This window comes from Enhydra lutris, unplaced genomic scaffold (genome assembly GCF_002288905.1).
Source record: "Enhydra lutris kenyoni isolate GAN:26980312 unplaced genomic scaffold, ASM228890v2 scaffoldscaffold1, whole genome shotgun sequence".
Classification (NCBI taxonomy): domain Eukaryota; kingdom Metazoa; phylum Chordata; class Mammalia; order Carnivora; family Mustelidae; genus Enhydra; species Enhydra lutris.
The window spans coordinates 74,279,608-74,303,841 of NW_019154085.1; the positions used below are offsets into that span (position 1 = coordinate 74,279,608).

Here is a 24,234-nt window from a genome sequence, read left to right on the forward strand (position 1 = left end):
GTGTGTTATTTGATCATTCTCTTATATTTGAGTGTAGGCTTGTTTTTAATAAGGATATGCCCCCAACTCCATTTAAAGACATACTGGTACATCAGTTTCTATTTTGTGGACTTCTGTTAAATTATGCAGTTGCCCCCAAAATGCTCTTGATCCTTTGATGGAAAATTAGCAAACCTTTTTCATAGGGGCTTTTGATAAAACAGTGTCATGGGTCAAATCAGTCTCAAAATTGGTAGTCTTGAGAGTTAGGGGTCCTGAACCTGTTCATGGAGGAAATTGATGCTCTCCCGGAAACAGTCATTTGGATAAGGGGCTCACAAGTGGAGGTGTAATAACTAACCATTTTGCACAAATTATGGCATTTACTTCTTACAACTTCATGAAATTGATGTTTTTATTCCTGTTTTATAGATAAGGAAACTGAGGCACAGAGAAATTAAGTAAATTCCCCGAGGTTTCATAGCGAGGAAATGGCAAAGTTGGGATAGGTTTCAGACCTAGGCAATCCATGTTTTTTTTTTTTTTTCTTTTCAGTGTAAAAATAAAAGGAAAAGACAGCATAGGATATAGGCAGTGGGGTACTGGCAAAGGCTTAAAAAATAAGCCCTCGAAAAAAAGGGGGCGCTGCTGATTCACCTGGCTTACATACTCTCACCATGGCCAATTTCACCTTCCCAAAGGAGGTCTCTGAAGGCTGGGCTGGCGAGAGATGCACCCAGTTCCCTCTGGAGCCTGAACTGGCTCCAGCTCACCACGAGGTGTGGGTGAAGATTACCACACCCCAGTTAAATGAGTACCTGAGGCTGAAGAGCCTGGGCCCCGCCCTAAATCCTCCGTTATTGTCAGCTCTGCCTTCTCTCCCGTGGCAATGAATGAGAAATAATTGAAACCAGCTTTCATGCTGAATGCACAATGCAAACACAAATATGAGCTCCCTGATACGTGGGTAAAGGCCTACCTACACCGTGCTATCCTGGAGGGATGGCAGTTTTTAAAAAATTCTGCATAAGGCTCCTAATCAGGAAATATTTGTGACTGGGTAGATAATGGCTAGTAAATTAGGTGGGTGGCAGGTGCGGTAACTCTGGGCAGTCAGGCTAATTCATTTGTGTTTTGAAAGAATTACACTCCTGCCTCTATTCCTGCTCCTCATGTATGACCCAGCACCAGCGAGAACAGAACAGATAATGCCCCGGGCCTCAAGAGTACCATTAGCAGCCGGGTGGGTCTTTTTTTAGGACCAACATGAGGTTTTCTCTTGGGAATGTTGAACTTTGTACAGTCTTTCTAACTACTGAACAGATAAGAAACTCCAGTCCGCAACTCATTTGGATTATTTTGGCCTATCAATTATAATGAAATCAAAGAAATGGCCTGAGGGTGATGTCTCAGGCAGGCTGGGGTCACAATCAACTGTATTTAATGTCTGTAATAGAGGGCTTACGTCTTCACTGAAATGAGAAGCCCAGGAAACAATCTGACTGGTTATTGTGGCCCCTGACATCAGACTACAGTGATGAAAGGGGCATAGTCCCCCCTCACAAAGATCACACGGAACCAGGACAGATAAACACAGGCGGTGCATATTCAATAAAGTATGTATGCATAACTATGGAAGTAATACAGATCGAAGCGGCAATTCTAATAGGTTAAGAAAGATTTTACAAAGAAAATGAAACCTGAGCATAAAATAGTACAAAATTACTGTCTGCATGTTATAAAAGTCATTATAGGTGATAGTATAGGGCCTTTTTTATTGTTATAAAATATACATAAAATTTGCCATTTTAACAGTTTTAAAATTCTCATTTCAGAGGCATTAAATACCTTCACATTATTCTATAACCATCCCCGCAGCTGTGGTCGGAATGTCCGGGTCCCCCCAAAATTCATATGTTGAAATCCTGATTCCTAAGGGGATAGTATTAGGAAGTGGGGCTGTGGGGAGGTAATTAGGTCCTGAGGATGCAGCCCATGCAAATGGAATGAAAAGAGATTCTGTAGAGATCCCTTGCCCCCTTCTGCTGGGGGAGGACACAATAAGAAGATGGCCAACTATGAACCAGGAGGTGGTTTTTTTACCAGATTCCAAATCCACTGGTGCCATGATACCGGACTTCCCAGCCTCCAGAACTGTGGGAAATAGATGCTTGTTTATAAGCTGCTTAGTCTACAGTATTTTGTTGCAGTTGCCCCAGTAGACTCAGACAACCACTTTTTTCTGTTTTTATTTGAAGTGCAGTTGACATACAATGTTACATTAGTTTCAGGTGTGCAGCACAGGGATTCGACAATTCTGTGCTAGGCTGTGCTTGCCACAAGTGTAGCCGCCATCTGTCACCCTCCAATGCTACTGCAATACCATTGACTGTTTTCCCTAGGCTGTGTCTTCCATCCCTATGATTTAGTTATTCCGTAACTGGAAGCCTGTAGCTCCCACTCCCCTTCATCCATTTTGACCATCCCCCCACCCCAGACAACAACTTTTCTTGAGAACTTTTTCATCTTCCAAACGGAAATTCTGTACTTATTAAACACAAGCTCCATTTTCCCCACTCACAGACCCTGCCAACCACCCATCTACTTTCTGCCTCTGTGAATTTGACCACTCTAGGTACTGCATATAAGTAGACTCCTACAATATTTGTCCTTATTTTATGTAGCCAGATGTCTTCAAAGTTCATGCACATCGTAACATGTATCAGAATTTCCATCCTTTTTAAGGCTGAATGATACTCCTTTGTACGAATATACCACATTTTGTTTATTCATTCATCTGCTGATGGGCACTTGAATTGCTTCCATATCTTAGCTATTATGAAGAATGCTGCTATGAATATGATACACAAATACCTGTTCAAGTCCCTGCTTTCAGTTCTTTTGGGTATATACTCAGAATTGGAATTGCTGAATCATATAGTAATTTTATTTTTAACTTCTGAAGAACCTCCATACCATTTTCTTTTTTAAAAATAGATTTCTCTTTAATTTATTTTATCTTATTTTATTTTATGTATTTACTTGAGAGAGAGTGAGTATGGGTAGAGGGAGCAGGAAGGGATGGGGCAGAGGGAGAGGTTGAAGTAGACTCCCCACTGAGCAGGGAACCGAGGTGGGGCTCGACCCCAGGACCCTGGGATCATGACTTGAGCTGAAGGCAGATGCTTAATTGCCTGAGCCACCCACATGCCCCACCATTACCGTTTTCAATAGCAGTTACGCCATTTTACATTCCCAGTGACAGTGCATCAGAGTTAAATTCAGGTGCATTTTCAACCTAAGCCAATTTATCTGCTTTAGCCAACTCTTCAGTATACCTCAGCTCAGTACAGAAACGCTTATTTTGACAGGAAATTCCTCTAGAGAACAGGACATTTGCTGCTACTCGTCACTTGGTGCCTCAGTAACAGTTTATATGCTGTCAACATGGATTAATGCATTATTATTTTAGATCACAAAGCAGAAGCCCAATTTTTAATGTGTCCTGTTGTTGTCAAAAGGTCTGCACTCTGCTGACAATCCGTACTTATTAGCAGTCACGGGAACTCTAGTTCCCAATATTATTTTTCCTGTTAAAATAGGAATTATGACATTACCAAGCTTCGTTTCAAAACATGTTAGCAAGAGTCAGAAATCAAATGCTGAATGAAAAAGTGGCTGACAAATCTTAGAAAATTAGCTCTGGTAATAACAAATAGCATGGAGGACAAGGGGAGATGGAGAGGAGAAGGCAGCTGAGGGAAAATTGGAAGGGGAGGTGAACCATGAGAGACTATGGACTCTGAAAAACAATCTGAGGGTTTTGAAGGGGCGGGGGGTGGGAGGTTGGGGGAACCAGGTGGTGGGTATTAGAGAGGGCACGGATTGCATGGAGCACTGGGTGTGGTACAAAAACAATGAATACTGTTAAGCTGAAAAGAAATTAAAAAAAATAAATAAAATTAAAAAAAAAGAAAATTAGCTCTGGTAAAATTATCAAAGTGACACTTGAAACGGCCTTGTCAAAAGTGTTCATGGCACATACTTCCATCAGAATCAAATGTCCTGTAATCTCATTCTATTAAATATGTGATCCAGCTTTTGTACCCATGGATTGTTTTTTTTTTTAATCTATACTGGTAACAGTCCTCTTAGAAATATGAACTCCCAAGGATGTACATTCTTAGCCACTTGATAATCTGATAAAAGCTGGTGAATATCTCCCTAGGAAAATAAAATGCATGTATACCCAGCACTTTCCACATCATTCCTGGTTTTTATTTTTTATTTTTATTTTTTTTAAGATTTTATTTCTTCATTTGAGAGAAAGAGAAAGAGACAGAGAAAGAGAGAGCACAAGCACGGGGAGAGGGAGAAGCAGGCTCCCCACTGAGCAGGGAGCCTGATGCGGGGCTCAATCCCAGGACTCTGGGGTCATGACCTGAGCCGAAGGCAGATGCTTAACCATCTGAACCACCCAGGCGCCCTATTTCTAGGTTAAAGAATGTGCTAAATCCATCCATGAATCCCAGGTTAAAATCCTCTATAAATTTGTAGTGCTTGCCATCAGTACCATCCTGTAAGAAAAAAAATTTAAAAAAACCTAGACTTGTCATTTGGTTAATTTATTAAATAATTAGTAAATTAAGGCTAAATAGCAATGTAAGAATTTGTGGCATGGTCTTTGAGGTCAAATAGATTTGGAAACCAAACCGAGGATCCTATTTAATAAATTTCCTAAACCCTACCTTGGTCATCTGAATAACAGAAGAATAACTTCTGAATAACAGAAGATATTCAGATAACAGAAGATATTCAGATTCTTCTGAATAACAGAAGAATAACACTATGAATAACAGAAATGTTTCTGGCTGGGAAGTGTGACATCTGGCCTGACACATGGTAAGAGGCTGCTGTTTTTATTGGTATTTTTCTCCTGACTCAATAGAGAAAGCTAGGAAGGAGGTGATGATCTGTTTTCTAGGTCCGTACCTCAAAATAATATGTTTGATATGTCATTTTTTTACTCGATAATTGTTTGAAAGGCCATTTGTGTTTTATTAATTACAAAATTCATAGATGTCCAGAGAAGAATTACTCGAGGGAATAGTATGAGGTGTTTGGTTGTTCAGGATAAGGACCAATTCCCTAATCTCTTCATGATTACAGGGTTTTGAAGATTCAGTTCTGAGAACAGTCCAGTGCATAATGCCCAAACCCCAATAAAACCTAAAATAAGAAGAAAGAGCTGGACCATATTCCTGGAATAAAAGTTTCCTACCAATTACAAGATTAAAACTAGATTAGAAAGAATATATAATTATTAAATCTAGGGCATATGTCCCTGTTAGAAAATACATCAGCTCAGAAAAAAAAAAATCAGCTCAAATTACAGTTTTCAAATAAGGTCGTTGCCACATTATAATTTAATAGATTAGTGTGATATTCAAAGATGGCTGACTTCAGCTGACTTTCAGGAAAACTTTGATATGAAAAGTTACCAATAAATAAGTAGAACAATTCTTAAATCATTAGAGGAAATTTAAGCTGGTTCACAAACCAGTGTGGCACTGATTCTAGCACTTTCCCCAAGAATTTGTTTAGGTTTATGTATAGCAGTCTGTTTATTTCGAGTTGTGTACTCCTTCCTTTGCTAGTGCTGTGTGTTGAAAGGGATGTGCCGTTGCTGGTACCTCATGGCTCTCTGGAATGCTGTCCTCCTACTCCATATGATGTAGAAGAGAGATCCATGAAGAACTGATGTTCCCTTCATGAGGCTATTAGAGCCATGCCCTGGCATTCTCTGGTGCTTTTCCTAGGAATGGAAATTTGATGGACCATGGGTCTTTGGTGGACCATGGGTCTTTGAACCTGGACACAGGAACTCACAATGGGAAAGGCTCAGGAAAGGGAGTCTATCTTGCCAGAATATGAAGCGCCGCCCCCCACCCCCAGGCCTCTCTACTCCCTTAACTGAGGCCCTTTGCTGATTCAGCCCTGGGGCAGATCCCCAGCTTTCCCCACATCTTGGTCCATGGAGGCAGCTTTTACGGAGCCTTCCCCCACCCTGTTTATTTTCTTTGACCTTGGTTGTGCCCAAGGATCAGTTGGACAGCTGCAGGGGTTTTTTTTGTTCTCCTTGTCTGGAAGATCCCTCCCTGAGAGTGCTTTGTCAGATGCATATGGCATACTGGTTCCAGTCATTGCGATAGCCACAGGGCGCTCGGGTAGTCTCTTTAGGCAGATTTCCAGTAAGTAACATATTTGTCATCATGAAGTTTCGAGAAAGTTGGGAAGAACCTGTATCAGAGCTTCTCAAGGGCTAGAATTCTCAAGTTATAATTTTGAGAATTTATAATTTTCTTAAATATTTGTGGATGGATATTAAATGGTATACTTTTTTAATCAGGATGATTATAGAATATTTAGCTTTTGAATAGTTATCACTTTTAGTTACTTATAGATTGCAACAATTATCTAATAACTTAGTGTCTTCTCTTCCTTGGTTATATATTTTTTATGACCTTCATTCTGTACACTTTTTCTACATATTTAGAAATGAACATATAAATAAATAAATAATATAAAATAAGTCAATAAAGCCAAGACATTTATTTATATTTTCCCTATATTTGGCTCTTCTAATTTCATGAATTATAAACTTAGTGCATTTGTTTTTATTCTTTTGTGTTTCGTAATGCAAAAGATTAAGACCATAAATTTTCCTTTCCTCATGGCTTTAGCTATGTTCTACATTTCTAAATATTTTTATTACATTATTTTGTATATTCTTTGCTCACTTTTTTTTGTTTTAAAGATTTTATTTATTTATTTGACAGACAGAGATCACAAGTAGGCAGAGAGGCAGGCAGAGAGAGAAGGGGAAGCAGGCTCCCCGCCAAGTAGAGAGCCTGATGTGGGACTCAATCCCAGGACCCTGAGATCATGACCTGAGCCGAAGGTAGAGGCTTAACCCACTGAGCCACCCAGGAGCCCAAGATATTTGCTTTTATTGTTAAAGATTAATTTTCCAAGTCAAAGCCTTTCTTGTGTTCAGGAATATTTTTGAACATTATTTCTTTTCTTTTTCAATGGTTGTGTTCAGGGCTATTCATGTCTGTAGATTCGGGTTCCACTATCTGTTAACTTGTCCTGCCCTTTTTTCCATTTGCAAGGTGATTTCTTCAACTTGATCTTTTTAACCTATTTGTTGACTAGATTTTTCTGGGGAATCATTTGATGCTTCATTAATGCCATTTTAATTACTTTAAATTTGTGGTGTCATCGTTTCTTTCCTTAATTTCTTACCTTTGCCAGTTACCATTGCATTTCATCCTGTCTTATTTCTTATTCAGAGGCTTTTTTTTTTTTTTTTGAATTTGTGAAAGTATGAAAGCTACCCTTTAAAGCTACCCTCTCTATTGCTAGGATTAACATTCCAGATTAGCCCTCTAATTATCTCTTGCACAGAATAATTTTCTCTCCTATTGGGAGAATAATTTTTCATATTGTTTCATACACACACACTTTTTTTTTTTTTAACTTTGCTTTTCTTTATGTGAAATCTTCTCCTTCTCAAGAGTATCTGGGCCAGTTATCCTCCCTTCATGTTTACTTGATTAGCATTCAGACCCTGTGAAAACTCCCCCTAGAGGGCTAAGTGAGGTAGAACGTAGGTCTGTCTTACTCATTTCCTTAGTAAAGGATCTTAAGAGGGTGGAGAGTGACCAGTTTTCAGCAGTCACAATCAGAGAACTTGTCTGTGCGCTTTTTTTCTTCCTTAGTTTGGTAAATGACGGCTTGGTGGTGGGGGAGGGGCTGTATTTTGGGCGTCGTTCGGGACATGTCCACCATGCTGTTTGGAAGCCAAGACTAAGGAACGCAGAAAAAGACCAGGCAGGCTAGTGCTTGTGTGTCAGGATTGCTGTTCCTCCATGGCCTATTAATCAGTGGTGAGGCCTGTTCCTGTGCTTCTTGCTCCTTGCCTCTCTAATCTAGGGGAAACTGGTGGAGTTTGCCAGACTTTCTTCTTACCATGACACTTGACTGTCTTAAGAAGGGAGTTGTATATCAGGTTTCATACATACTGGTTTGGTTGTGAGTCCAGTGATTCCTTACATTTTATGGCATGTAGTGGCCACTATTCTTCAGTGAAAAGTACTAATGATCTTTTTCTTTTTTAAAAAAATCCCTAACCTGGCGATTCACAGACCTGTACCCCTGGGGATAAAAATACATTATATGTTTATTAAAAATAATAATAATAAAAATAAATATTAAAAAAATCCCTTAGTCCTGCTTTTTAGTCATTTGCTGGGAAAACCTTTATCAAATCTTACACCACCATCTTTTTTAGAAGATATGCCTTATCTTTATGAACGCAGTCCTTGATTTTCTTTTTCTTTTTGGGGGTTAATGACTATAGAAAATAAAAAGATTCCCTACCCTCTCTCTTTAAGGAAAAAAAACTTGAATATATAATGACATCGTAATGACTATAATATATAATGAGAATAGGCATTCATTGCTCTGGTGATGATCTTGATAGAAAATGAATTTATTCCACCCAGACTACAGTGACATTGCATTGATAAGATCAGTTGGTAATAGGAACATCTCCCCTGTGACTCCTGCTTGGGATCATCTAATGTCTGTAAATAGGCAAATATTGAAAAAGACAATCAACAAACCAAACACTAAGTTAAAACAGAATCTAATGTCAAAACTAGACCTAATTTTTTTTTTTAAAGATTTTATTTATTTGACAGAGAGAAATCACAAGTAGGCAGAGAGGCAGGCAGAGAGAGAGGGGGAGGAAGCAGGCTCCCCGCAGGGCAGAGAGCCCGACTCGGGGCTCGATCCCAGGACCCTGCTGGGATCATGACCTGAGCCGAAAGCAGAGGCTTTAACCCACTGAGCCACCCAGGCGCCCCAAAACTAGACCTAATTTTATGAAGGCAATTTCCCAAGTTGAGGAGAATCTTGATTGAGCAAGGTCTTGATTATTACAAACCTCAGCTGCTCTTGCAGAAAAGGAGACTTCGAGAAAGGGCAGAATTCATTCTTACAGTCTGTCCTCGTACTTGGAGACCTTAGTTGGCTTCACCCAGAAAAAAGTGGTATCATTTCCTCCCAGTTGTGTTAGAATATGAAGTGTAATTCTCTGAAACTCCCAATTAAGTCACCAAGATTGGGAAAAGGACTGGGAAGATATAATTTTGATTTGGGGTAGGGTGGGGAAGGTCTGACATTGCAAGGGAGACTAGAAGGATACCATTTTACTCTTGATTCTCTCACTTGCAGACTGTGGGTTCTGACAGGACTTAGAGCAATTTGAAGGGAAACAATGTTACAAGCAGAATTTTATCTTTCACATTAAGGTCAAATATAAAACTCAGTTAAAACTATGTTAGAATCCATATTATAAGGAAAAGCCATCAAGCATTAAAGGAAACAGAGAAGAACCATAAAATAGAAAGTATAACATGATATGGCAGAGATAAATCCAACTATTATTTATAACATTAAATGGAAGTGGGAAAAAGTCACTAATATTGGGATCATTAAGATAGGAATAGATAATACAAAATGATACAGAAAGTTTCAACATAAAAGAATGTACAAATTGCATTAATCACTTGCAAACAGAAGGAGAACAGATGATATCAAATAAAGCAAAAAAGTATTGAAATGAACAAAGAGGGTCATTTTTATAATAACCAAAAGCAAACAGAGTTATTAGGAACTCTTCTGTGATAAATCTCATTGTTTCAAGATACACAGAATACAACCTAAATGTCCCAGCTGAAGCATGGTCAAAGGGATCATGGTATAGCTGTGTAATGGTCTTATATGCAGTGATTCAGAGCCATGATACTGATGGTCCTTTGTTCACAAAGAAGGCTGTTACCAATATATTGTTGGTTGAAGAGTGTCTTACAGATAGAGTGGACATTCTTTTCCACTGGTTAAAGTAGAATCAAATGTTAACTGGGATTATTTCTAGGTGATGAAACTAGAGTCAGTTTCAACATTATCATATGAGCTTTTCATCTTTTCCTATGGTGAATATAGTAGATTATTGACCCTAAGTATTTGTTCCCTTATATTGGATGCGTTTTACTTTCATGCATCATCAAACTCAGTTTGGCCTGCTTTGGCCAATGAGATGTGAGTGAAAGTGACATGCGTCACCTACAAGCAAGCACTTTAAGAACTATCTCATGGTGCCACCATGGCTGTTTTCCCTTGTCACATGGGAGTTACTCTTAAAACCTGGAATGAAGAGGATATAGAATGGGGGTGTAGCTGACCTCTAAAGGACATGTAAATGAGACATGTAAATAAAGCTTTCTTGAAAGCCCTTGAGATTTGGGGGTTATGTATTACCATGTCACAACTTAGCCCAGCCTATGTAGTTGGGTTCCAGGTGTTTCATCTCAGTTCAATTTCAGATGAACACATGCAATTTATGGTGCCTGTGAACAGCAGCTTCTGGAAGACTTCCCTGCCACGTCAGGCTTTAGTTAGGTCTCTGGGTCATAAATCTGAATTTTATGTCACTCAGTGTAAATGCAACTGTTAGAGTACTTTTTAAAGCGATTGTAGTGATCCCACTGATATGAATGGGGAAGGAGACAAGAAAATTAGATGTTCAGCTCTTGTATTGCTGTTACTTTCAGCAACAATGTTTTTCTCATTAAGTTTAGGAATTATGTTGGTATAGACTTTAAAATCTATGGTCTTTCAAAAAAAGAAAATCAAATCTTTGGCTTAGGATTCTGTTTGGATAATTTATGAACATGTGCTTTGATAGAGATGAAATAATTATTATTTTTTTTAAGATTTTATTTATTAATTTGACAGGCAGAGATCACAAGTAGGCAGAGAGGCAGGGAGAGGGCAGGGTGGGGGGGGGAGGAGCAGGCTCCCTGCTGAGCAGAGAGCCCTATGCGGGGCTGGATCCCAGGACCCTGGGAACATGACCTGAGCCAAAGGCAGAGGCTTTAACCCACTGAGCCACCCAGGCACCCCGAAATAATTATTTTTAATGTCACACTAATTCTTACACTCTAAAAGTAAAGAGTAGGTGTAACTTACTCACTTGATCAAACACTTGATTGATAATCAGATTGGGGTAATCTTTAGAGATCATCTCATTGAACATTAAGCACTTGAAATCCTCATTGTTAAAAAAAATTCAGAAATTAATAGACACAACAATAATGTCAAAAATGATTCTTGGAATGAATTAGGTCCTCTTAATTGCCTTTTCTTCATTCTTGATATTATTCAAGATTTTCATAATTGTCATTCAACCAAAATGTTGCCCTGTTATCATAGACAGGCGACCCTGAAAATGTCCTTATAAATTAAAACAAGAACCAAGGTGTTAGCATTGGTGTTAATGGGGAAAGTGCAGTTGGGAGTTGGCTGTGGTTCAGAAAAAAAAGTTCAAAAGAGGAAATGCTGGCTCTTGATGTCGCGTGGATTGGATTTACTTCCAAATGGGTAACAGTCTAATAGGTTTGATTGTTTCAGCCTCATCCCTTAGGGGCACTTGAACACGTCGCAGAACCTCCATGCTCTTAGCTCAAGTGTCCGCATCTTGTACAATGTCTCGGACCAGAAAGTACTTCAAATCAAGGACCCGAGCAGTGTTCTTGCTTTCTGTTTGCTGGTACCAGAGCTTGGCTTGAGAAATCTTACCCACACTCATTAGACTCCCTTCACATAATAAAGGAATTAGATGATCATCTGTCCACTGTCGGCTTCTTCCTACCTTATGGCAATACTCAGTGGAAACCGATTCCCGGCCGATGCAAGAGCACTGCAGCTCTTTATCTTTCTATTAATGCAAAGACCAGTTTTGTTTCAAGAGAAAACTTTCCAGTTTTGGAGCTAAGTGGTGGTGCCGATGAAGTTGAAATCTTAAGAAAGGATTATAAGTTTTATTCACTAGAGAGTCCAATTTTCCCAATTTATAATATAATTTAATATAATAATACATTATTATTATATCAATATCATTCATTAATTTATTATGTATTAATATATTGTATTAACATATATTTATGTCATATATTATAATCAACAAATAATATTAATATAGTAATGTTATATGATATATTAATATATTGATAATCTATTTTATTTATATTAACATTATTTATTATATTAATATATTGATATATTTATAATGATTTAATATAATACTATAATTTTATGATAGAATAATTTATTGGACTGTTCTTTTGAATATTCTCTGTAGCCAGGTGACCATGAAAATCCTGATTAACACATTCAGGGTTAATTAATTGATAACCCATGAACATAATGTTGCAGATTTAGAAAATGCAACTATTTCAGACCTGTATAAAATTTACTTGCACTTGCAGAGTTTACATGGTCTATACATAAATCATACAATATATTTATCTTGGTAATATGACCTATTAAACATTTGTCCACAGCCAAAATTACTCTGAGCTCTGGAACTATATTTCCAAGTGTTTGTCACCATTTGAATGCCTCAGTTACACCTGAAACTCAACGGGTCAAACCGTACTCGGGACTTTCTGTCAATCCCAGATTTCTTTTGGCCAGCCCTCGCTCAGAATACCGGAAACCCAGGAGGCCTCCTCAACTCTGCCTTCTCCTCCACTCCCCCATCCACCCTCCCTCCCCCACTCCTTCACATTCAGTTACAGCTGCCCGGACTGGATGCCCAGTTTCCCATCACCTCTCTAACCATCATCTCTTGCTTCCTGATTGGGCTTCCCTCACCTTCTTTATTTCCCCAGTTTGGTTCTCCTCATGTCTGTCAAGGTATCCTTTTAAACACAGAAATCTGGTTAGACCACACCACTTTATGGCTTCTTATGCTCACGATAAAAATTGAAATGCTGAACATGGCCGACAAGTCCCCACGGGGACTGGCGTCTGCCTCTCTCTGACCCATCATGCCGCTCTAATCATGATGGCCAGCCCTAATTCCTTAATCACGTCAGGCTGGACACACAAGCACCTGGTTAACTCCTGTTCATCCTTCAGACCTCAGCTCAGACCCACTTGATCAGGAATACCTCTGACTTCCGGATCCAGTGAGTTTCTCTCGCCATGTATCTTCCTCCATCTTTACTCTTTTCTGATTTTTTGATTGGCTCTCTCTTCCTCTGGACTGAAGTTCAGGTCTCACTTTTCTTTAGCCTTAGGATTGCTTTCTGATCATTGCCGGGAACTTTTTCTTCCAAACTGTGCTGTTGTACTTACCCAAGTGTCCTGTACTTCCTTCAAGGAGTATTATCATTAAGACGGAGCTAGAATTTAGTCTTGCTGTCTTCTTGGAAAAGTAGACTGCTTTAGTGGTCAGTCTATGGGTCACAGATTATTGGGTAAGCTTCTTATCCTACACTGTCATGCTTACCTTTAAAAAAAACCCCTTTGTTAGTGATCTGTGTTGCCAGTTGAACAATGCTCCTCTCAGGCACAAGTTTTTGGTCTTAGCACTTACAGTTCAGGCTTTCCTTACATGTATCCAAGTGAAAAATGAAGTGGCTCTTGGCTGTGGCTAAATGAAGGAATTCTAAGCGTTACCCCAGTTTCAGAACACGCCCATCCATCAGTAGATTCTTTTGTTTTGTTTTGTTTTGTTTTTTAAAGATTTTATTTATTTATTTGACAGAGAGAGAGATCACAGGTAGGCAGAGAGGCAGGCAGAGAGAGAGAGGAGGAAGCAGGCTCCCTGCTGAGCAGAGAGCCCAGTGCGGGGCTCCATCCCAGGACTCTGAGATCATGACCAGAGCGGAAGGCAGAGGCTTAACCCACTGAGCCACCCAGGTGCCCCCATCGGTAGATTCTTGAGAGCCTGTTGGTCATTGCCTTGAAAACCATATGTAGGTATGCCATGGTCTTGAGATGCAAATAACTGTGGGTAAGTGTATTCTTGATCTTTCCTAAATGCTTGATCACACAATGCAGAAAATGCACGAACCCTTTTGCCCTTTGTGTCTGTTTTGTGTTGGATTTAACCATCATATATATGACTTGACTGTACTCAACTGAAGACACACATGGGCTGAGCTCTTATTATAAGCCACTGGGCAGGGAATTGAACTTGCAGGGGAGGAAACTGATACACTTTGGCATGAGGGTCCAGAACATAACATTGTAATCTGCTTTAAAACAGAGAGAATGTGAGGGAAGAATTTGACTTAGCATATGGTTTCTTTCCATTTTCCTTGTTGACATTTATTTCATATTAACACTTTTAGCCTCTGCCTTAAAATCTAGCGGAAGAAATAATACTTCCTAGTATGTTAGAGTTCTTCCTTTCCCTAACATGTTGGTACTTTTTCCTATATATAATGGTTTTTTATTTGTATTTTAATTATACGAGGTTTTGTTTGTTTGTTTTGCTTTTAGGGATTTTGGACACCTTCAATATTTGCCTTCTCTTTTCTGATCAAGCCTGATTCATGAAATGGAACTAAAGCTGAAAAATCATCTACTTCTTTGTCTGCAAATTTGAGACACATTTGGGATGGTCTTAAGTGCATACAACTAGACTCTAACTGCAGCTATGAGTTCAGACGAGAAGGGCATATCCCCTGCTCATAAAACCTCCACTCCGACCCATAGAAGTGCCTCTTCTTCAACATCCTCCCATAGGGACAGTCGGCAGGTAAGAGAGCAGTACCAAGTGCATTTTGTTATTTTCTGCAAATACAATACCGTTAGGATATGATGGGCTCGCTAATTAATTCTGAAATATTGTTGTGAAGAGTTTTATTCCACAGGAAAACTCTGTAGATCTACCTGATGATGCCATGAAGACCCTGCTCTTGTTTTTCTGTTGTTTAGGATCCTTTTTTAGAGTGTAGACCACCAGGAGGGGTGGCTGGGGAAGCCCTGCTTTCCTCTTCACTGTGCACCCGAAGAGTGAGAGCACCTTCAGAAACTTGAACTCTCTGCTCTCTCTCTTTATTCATGGAGCAGGAGGAGGTGTGTGAGCCTGCACAAGGTCTTCTTTCTACCAGTCTCTCACTGGCCTGTCCAGCACGAACTTCTGTTGGGTGTTTCACAAAATGTGGTGACAGATTCAGGCATTAGGAAACAAGTAAAATCATAGTATCAGAGAATTAAGAGCGGGGGGTGGGGGAGGGGCTCTGCTAATGTGTAGAGTCAGTAGAGAAAATAAATTATTGTTAATAAAATAATTACTGTTATTGTTAATAAATAATTGTTTAATCCTGTGGAACCAATTCCGTCCCTTATTTTTGTGTAGTCATCTCGTTACTACCTCAGGAGCTGTTGTACCTGCCAGGGCTGGTACAAGCTGTTGTATCTGCCAGGTTTGAGTATTGCTGTTGGCCATTATGAAAAAATCTCCTGATGGGATTTTTTTGTGGTGTTAACTGGAAATTTACAGTAAGCAGATTTAGTGGACTATTTATAAAAATGTTCCTTTTGAGGGACATTTGCTTAGTAAGTCATTTCTGCAGTGCTTTTCCTCCCTGTCTTATGTGTTGAAGGTATATTGCCTAGTTTCCAGAACTATGAACTTCGGTTATTTCATAGTACATACTGTAGACATGGGTCTTGAGACAGCCAAACCCGATGTGACTTCATTCTTCTAGATGGTGGGAAGGCACTACTGGGGTGTTCCCTTAGGGAGCCTCTCTGAAGACCCTCCCCGCACTCCTCACATTTCTAGCAAGAGATTGCTGGGTTATCTGTAAGAATCAGAGAATCCTTACCTGTATGTTTTTCCCAGGTCCTAAGGGTTCTAAGGCAGATATCTCTGCTACCAGTATTTTGGACACTGGTGTCCTTTGTTCTAGAGTTCAAACAGGACATCTTCCCTTCACTAGAAGCAATTATACCATTAACTAAATTTATGACTACACATAGTTAAAATGTTTATTGCTTTGCATTCATATAGAAAAAGAAAGTGAAAGTACCATGAATGAAAACACATTTATAGTAAATAGCAGCTATATGCTGAGAGGCTAAGTCTGCGTTTCAGATTATCCTTCACCTGCCTCCCTGTCCTTTCTTGTTTCGGCTTTTCCCTTTCTCCTTTGCTCTGGGCATTGCAACTGAAAGACACTTTAAGCAGCCTGGCCGTCCCAGCTGCTGAGGCAAGGATGGAATTGACCCGGATCACCCCGGAGAATTGTGGCAAATGGAAAAGATGGATGATGGCTGTGGAAACATCTGTCGTGCATTGTGGGGCGGCCTGTTGCACCTGAGCTCCAGGGCTCCTGTGCAAAACAATGGGGAGAAACCAAGACCCCAGTCCGCAGAGGGAGTCTGAAGGTAGAAGATGTGACTCCTAGCTGCCTTGTGAATGAAAAGTCTTGTGATGAGAATAAAATAGCATGTCTGTAAACCGAGACAATGTTCAAAAGGTCATTATTCGTTAAGGAGGGTTTACTTTAGTTTCTGTTTATCTCAGTGGGTTCAAACTCTCCCCAGTACTCTCTCCTCTGCTTCCTTCCTGCCTCCTGTTTGTTTTGGTTCATCTCTCCCAGGGGAGCGAATAGAGAACAATTAGAGTTCTGTTTCTCCCTCCCTGTCTCCATCACTTCCTAACATCCAGTATTAACTTGTAGAAATCGGAATTTTTGAGTGATCCTGTGGTATCCTATGATGCAGTGGTTTTTATATGTACTATTATTGTGTGTGACTGTTTTCCTAGTGAAGGGATGGGGAGAAAGTGTGATAAATTAGCCTTCCTCGAATGTTACTGTTCTCCTGATTTGATAGACATTGATGCAAATCAAGTCCATCCTATTCCTCATAAAAGGATCATATAAGTAAATGATCTGCACACAGCGGAGAATACATTGATACCTTAATGCACACTGTTTACCTGTCCTTACCAAGTCTAGTTCTAGATCACTAATTAATCGATTGGGTATTTCTATGTAGATGTATCACTACATCTAAAATTAATACATATAGGTCTGTTTGCTCTCAGGATAATCATTCTCTCATGGACCCAGGGTTCAACCCATCCTTTCTCCTTTGACCCTCCCACATTCAGTAGGCTGACAGATTTTATTATTTCCTCTTCATAATGTGACCACTTCTTTCTATTTCTGCTGTCTACTCGCTAGCCCAGACTCCCATCATCTCAGTACCTTCCGTGGTTCTCTGGCCTCACTGTCTCCCTTACTGCCTTATGAGATCAAAATTTCCTTACTATGGCAGATTCATTCTCACAACCCTTCAAAGACTCTTGTTTGCCAACACAATTAAGGCCAGATTTCCTTCCTTGGTGTCCTATGATCTCCATGATCTGATCCAACCTCAGTATCTCGTTTTCCTCCCACCCCATACAGTCTTGTTTGTTCATCGCTCCTCAAACTGCCCCATCCCTGTCTCTGGGCTTCAAGGATTGGCTCATGGGAACTTTCACTGACCACTCAACCCCACGTCGCCCTCTCCCTTCTCTGAACTTTCACAGAACTTTCTGGCAGCACTTGACATGTTTCCATTGTTTATCTTTTTGTACCGATCTCAACTGCTTTTTTTTTTTTAAGATTTTATTTGAGAGAGAAAGAGAGAGCATGAGGAGGGGGAGGGTCAGAGGGAGAAGCAGACTCCCCGCTGAGCAGGGAGCCCAATGTGGGACTCAATCCTGGGACTCCAGGGTTATGACCTGAGCTGAAGGCAAGTCGCTTAATCAACTGAGCCACCCAGGCACCCTCCTCGTCAGTTTTGTGAGCAAACGGACGACATGCTCTAATTCTTTAGAGACAAGCCTTGCACCTCAAATATTTTAATATATCCTTGAGGATATTTTTAAAGACCTGCAATGGCATTAGTCTTGTCTTCTTATTACAAACTTGCCATTCCAGATTTATTTGTCCTTTCTCTTCTTCCCTCCTCATAGATTATGTAAAACAAAGAACATCTGGCAAGCGCAAAGTAGTAATTGGCCCATCCTTCCTGTGGCCAAATTCTATAGCACAACAGGTGAAGGAGGAAGAGGAGCTGGGAATTGAAGTGATTCAGTGCCCCTGTGATTTCACAAAGTGTTTCTTCATCAGCACGAGAGGGTCAGGACTCCACTTAGTACTTAACAAGTCGGAAGGCTTCAGTAATTGCTCCATTTACATTTCATTCCAGACTGATAGTCAATGTTAGAATATCTAACAAAATTAGCTGTGTGTGTGTGTGTGTGTGTGTGTGTGTGTATGAGAGAGAGAGAGAGAGAGAGAGAGAGAGAGAAAGAGACAGACACAGGAACAGAGAGATCAACTATAATTCTTAAGCTGCAAGAAATAGATGCCCTAAATTTTTCAAAAAGGAAATAGAGGGGTTGATTAAGACATCTAGAACTTATACATAAATCAGTACTTCCAAGCATATCTGCCAAAGAAAGCCTTCCGAGATGTTGTATGAAAACAGAGTTTTATTGTCAAGTAAGAGGAATGCTAAACACAATCTCTTTTTGCAATATACATTAATAAATTAAGGACACTGATAAATCCTGTTGTTAGAACTTTAACTGAGCACTTCTAGAATCTAGTAGATTTTGGAACTTTTTTTATTTTCCTAAGATTTGGTGGTTAAACATACACATTTTTCTTTCTGTTAAGAAATTGAAAGATCTGGGTGGCTCAGTGGGTTAAGCTTCTGCCTTTGGCTCAGGTCATGATCCCAGGATCCCGGGTTTGAATCCCACATCAGGCTTCCTATTCAGCTTCTCCCTCTGCCTGCTGCTCCCCACTGCTTGTGCTCTCATTTTCCCTCTCTTTCTCTGTCAAATAAATAAATAAAATCTTAAAAAGAAAGAAAGAAAGAAGGAAATTGGAAGATCTAGGAACACTGGAGCCCAGATTCTGAATTGGCAACACCAGACAGGGCTTAGAAGCGCCTTCCCCTTTAGAAGGGGCATGTACCCTCTGATTGGTCATAGTCCCTGCCTTTCCTTATCGTGCTTCAATGCTTATGTTTCCTGCTCGGCCCCAGAAAGCATTTGAATTGCCAGCCCTGATCCTGGATATCAAGTCAACCATAGGTTGAGGTTACCAAGAGTGATCTCCAGTTGGACGTTAAGAGGGCATCCCAAACTTAGCATGGCCAAAACTGAGCTCTTAATTTTCCTCTCAAATCTACTGCTTCCCAGTCCTCCTTATCTCAATAAGCAGCAAGTCTCTCCTTTCTTTTGGTCCAGACAGAAACTTCGCCAGAAATCATCCTCAACACATCTTTTTCCTACACCTGCTTCCAAACCCTCAATGAATCCTATTGGTTCTACCTTCAGATGTACCTGGGCTCTGACCACTGCTTACCGCCTCCTCCCCCTCCACCCTGGTCTGAGCTACTGTCACATCTCATCCAGACGATGGCCATAGTCTTTTACCTGGTTTCCCTGCCTGTAAGTCCCTCACCCGATATAGAGGCCATTTTCACAGAGTGGTCAGAGTGATCCCTTCAAAACCTATGTCAGAACAAGCCACTTCTCTGCTGCAAACCCTCTAGTGGTTCCCATCTGTTTCTAAATAATCTTTGAATTGCTGACCATTGCCTATAACCTCATTCATCATCTGGTTCTGCCTACCTCTCTGATCCCATCTCCGGCCTTGTTCTTCTTTACTTACTTCTCTCCAGCATTTTCCTCTGTTGTGCTCCCACCTCAGGGCCTTTGCATTTTGGACCCCCATAGCCTAACTTGCTTTCCCTCCAGGCATCCCCAGGTTTGTTCTTATACTTGACTCAGTCTCCAAATGCACCCTTTTTGGATAGCCTTCTCTGTTCTGCCCTGCCTACCCTCATCACGCATTGCCTGCTCACCTCCCCTGTCTTCAGAGCATTAACCACCACTAAATAGGTTACATATATATCTGTTCCCGTCTATATCCCCTTCCTCTATGGCCTGTCACTGACCTGTAAGCTCCCTGCAAACAGGGATTTTATTTCCTTCAATAATGTCCGCCTAGCACCTCACACAGTACTTCACATATGGTACGGCTCGAATATGTTTGAATGAATAAATAAATGAGGAGTCGGTATGGAGAGAAAGATTGGGAACCAGGTTCCAGAGGTCTTGATAGCTGTGAAGGAATAGTCATGAGGTGGCGAGATGACAAAGAGAGGAAGTAGTATCGTGGGGAGCTCTGTGTCTCCCAAGACGAGTGGATTTTGAGAATGGAAGAGGGATTATACAAAGGTGGTGAGGGGAGCTGAGAGCACAGGCCTTTCTGCTTGCCGCTGACAGTGCTTCTATGGTGAACTAAGGGACTTGAGGCTAATGAAGGAAACGGTATCAGACAAAAGCAGTGTTGGGAGCATTCTGCATGAAAGTTAAAAATATTGGTGGGGGTGGGATGTAACTTATTTTATTTTATTTATTTGGTAGAGTTGGCACATGTTACATTAGTTTCAGGTTTACAACATAGTGATTCAACAACTTTGCACATTATATGCTATGTTCACCACAAGTGTAGCTACCATCTGTCCTCATACGCTGCTATTAAAACATCGCTGACTATATACCCTATGCTGTGCCTTTTATCTCTGTGATATACTCATTCCATAACTGGAAGCCTGTAGCTCCCACTCCCCTTCACCCATTTTACCCAACCTCCCATCCCCCTCCCCTCTAGCAACCATCAGTTTGTTCTCTGCATTTGTAGGTCTTGATTCTGTTTTTTGTTTGTTTATTCATTTGGGATTTGGGTCTTTTTTTTTTTTTAAGATCCTACTTAGGAGTAAAATCATATGGTATTTGTCTTTCTCAATCTGATTTATTTCACTTAGCACAATGCCCTCTAGGTTCATCCATGTTGTCTCAAATGGCACAATCTTACCCCTTTCTTTTAGTTGAGTAATATGTATGTATATCTCTTTATATAGAGACATATCTATATATATAGACACATACCACATCTTCCTTATCCATTCATCTACCGAATGGATACTTCGGAAATGGAAAAAACTTGGGTTGTTTCCGTATCTTGGCTATTGTAAATAATAGAGTAAACATAGAGGTGTATATATCTTTTCAAATTAGTGTATTCAACAACTTTATCTTTATTTATTTTTTTATTATATTTAGCTAGCCAACATATCATTAGTGGTTTTTTTTTTCAAGATTTTTTTTTTTATTTACTTATTTGACAGAGAGAGAGAGAGAGAGAGAGAGATCACAAGTAGGCAGAGAGGCAGGCAGAGGGGGGGTGGGAAGCAGGCTCCCTGCTGAGCAGAGAGCCTGATTCGGGGCTCTATCCCAGGACCCTTAGGTCATGACCTGAGCTGAAGGCAGAGGCTTAACCTTCTGAGCCACCCAGGCGCCCCCATATCATTAGTTTTTGATGCAGTGCTCATTGACTAATAAGTTGCATATAACACCCATTTCTCATCACCACACATGCCCTCCTTAATACCCTTCACTCAGCTACCTCAATAACTTTATTTTAAAACAGGAGTTACTATTTCCCACTCATAGTGCTTATTCTATGGTGACATTATATGATAGGCTAAATTTATGACCAGCTGACTGGATTTTGTTTGTTTGTGTTGATAATTACTCTGACATTTACATATTTTAGAGAATTTTTTACAATATGCAAGACTGAGACCACCTGTAGAGACAGTCTCAGTAGTTCAGGGCATTAGGACCAAGGATCTGCATTTTTAAAAGTGAGGCCTCTGTTTGGAGCCATTGTTTATTTTTATTCGTATCATTATCAGGTCATTTCAGAAAACCAGATGCTATTGCTCTAAGAATTTAGGATTTGCAGTGCATAATTACCAGATGATAGTGTCTATTAGTATGAGTATTAGACACAATTAGAATTGTTATAGCTCTACCAGGTTAGACATTGCAAATGTTTCAATGAGTTAATCTTTTTAGTTTAATGAAAAATCAAAGAAAAAAGTATTAGCCATTCCTTATAATGATTTAAAGTTCACTGAAGCTCAGAGATCATAAAATAAATAATTTTTAAGGAAAAAATTATATTATGAATAAGTCATAAGAGGCTTATAGTTAATCTTCTGGCCAGGTTTTTTTTTTTTTTTTTTTTTAAGATTTTATATATATATTTTGAGAGAGAGAGACAGAGACAGAAAGAGTGAGCAGGAACAGGCAGGCCTGGCAGAGGGAGAGGAAGAGGCAGACTCCCTGGGGAGCAGGGAGCCCACTAGCAGACCGATCCTGGGACTCCAAGACCATGACCTGAGCAAAAGGCAGACACTTACTGAACCACCCAGGAGTCCCTTGCCAGTTTTTATAAATATTTCTTTAGTATTGTAGTCAATCTTCAACAACAAATAGATTTCAATTACATGGGTATCTAAAAACATTTCCTATACATTATCAACAGCAATACATTCCAAAACCAACCATGGCCTGTTCAGTTAATGACAAGTGAAAGCTGTCCCCAGCAGTGATTGTGTGGGACTCCTGGAACCATGGACTGGCGATATAACCTCCCAGATCTGGGGTCAGCGGTATCTGACATACAGCTGACATTAGAAGAGAAGAAGGTGCCTAAAACCCTAGAAAGTAAAAAATGCCCCTCATCACTGTCTCTGCTTTATGTGTGGGGTTTTCATACAACATTTTTTCTTGGACAGTCAGGCTGATAAAAATATCCCCCAGCGTATACATGAACTGAATTGGACTATTTCTCTTCCAGTTGAAACTCTGAAGCATCTTCTTGAAATAGCTTTGTTAAATGAAATAACCAGATCACTGCTTTGAAATATAGTGCCTATCTTCTGAATATGAAAACTAGTTCCATCTTTGAGTTGAGAAAAATAAAATATTACCACAAACAAAAATGTTCTAGTTTTTAGAGAAAAAAAAAAAAATGCAGGCATTCCCGACTTGATACCAAACCTCCAGTTTAAACTTGAGCTGCTTCCAGTTTAACCTTTTTGGGATTCCATTCATCCCGTGGAACCCTACTTTTAGAACTTAGGGCCAGCGTCAGTTGGGGAAGAAAAAAAGAATTGCTTGCAAAACCATGCTATGACCAACTTCTGTGGTTTAGATGCGTTGTATAAATTGGGTGTTCTGGAAATCTAAGTATTAGGCATAGTTCCTGAATAAACAGAACGATACCAGCACCAGCGAATATTTCATGAGTTTTCACTGTGGACGGTTAGAATGATCTTCACCTTTTTCAGAGACCTAAACTGTGGCAAAAAGTGCTGGAATGTTTTCCCCACAACTCGTGAGCCCTAAGCCAGGATTTGCTTGGTGGAAACCCAATTCTAGAGCCCCTGTTCTTGGCCACACCACTATTTGCTTCATTGTGAGGCTTGACAAGCTGAATGTCCAGGAGAAGGGCCTTCTGTACACTTGTAAGCAAACTTGGTAAGGTAGCATTTGTCTGTTATTTCTTAGTTATGTTTTGTGCCTCATTTTTTCCCTTCAGTGATAACAGTCATTTATTTACATCCTCACTGGCCAGGGAAACAATAGACCCAGTAGAACACAGGCCAATATGTTAATGGCTTTTATCATGAAATACTGTTATCAAAGGCAAATCATGTTCTTTGTGCTTTCCTGAATTTTCTGTGTTTGCACTTAGACCTGTTGCCTTGGTAATGAGAAGTTTTGACCATTTGTTTGTTCATTGAAAACTGTGATCAGCCTTTTCCATGAAACGAGATGAGCAGCCCGCCCCATAGTTGTCCTGCTGTCCCCACCGTTTGGAGATCTCTTTCCCTGCTGCTTGGTGTTTACAGTGTGTACTCAGTCCATGTCAAATGTGCTGAAATTGAGACCACTGGAAAGAAATTTGCCACCTGGCACTCAGATGCTCATTATCCATGAGTAATTCAGAGCTTGACACTGTTGTGGAAAGAATCTGGCTGCTGCTTTCCCTGTTATGTTTGCAGAATCCTCTGGTTCTCCATGCCTGCTTTATCAGTTCCTCACTGAAGAAGTTATCTCTTATTACCTGAGCTGGCTGGTTTGGGATAGCATTTTTATAGCAGCAAATTTGCCTGTCAGACCCAAGATTAACACACCCCGTTCAGTTCTTTGGCATTACACCAAATGGAAAGAGCCACAGTATAATCAGTTAGTGAACCCCAGAGGGTCTCATTCATAGGTCATTGAGGGGGCCCGGGAATCTGTCATTCACAGAAGCTTCCCCAGGAGACTGTTACTCACCCAGGGTTGGGAAGCATCGCTCTTACAGAATACATTTATAGGTGTTTCTTAAGGACTATAAAAACATCATCTCAGAGGACCATCAATTCTACAAAACTAATTTATTTGAT

The 24,234-nt window shown here is 40.1% G+C and overlaps 1 protein-coding gene across 7 annotated transcripts in view; it reads left to right on the top strand.

Moving 5' to 3' along the window:
- Nucleotides 1-24,234, top strand: part of LOC111148584 (oxysterol binding protein like 6) — a 210,426-nt gene that overhangs the window by 105,539 nt on the left and 80,653 nt on the right. For all 7 annotated transcript variants that reach the window (XM_022505318.1, XM_022505404.1, XM_022505490.1 and 4 more), the window contains exon 3: nt 14,404-14,662. In XM_022505318.1, the coding sequence (XP_022361026.1) occupies nt 14,561-14,662 (102 nt within the window). In that variant the 5' untranslated portion in view covers nt 14,404-14,560. The remainder of the gene's footprint in view (nt 1-14,403; nt 14,663-24,234) is intronic.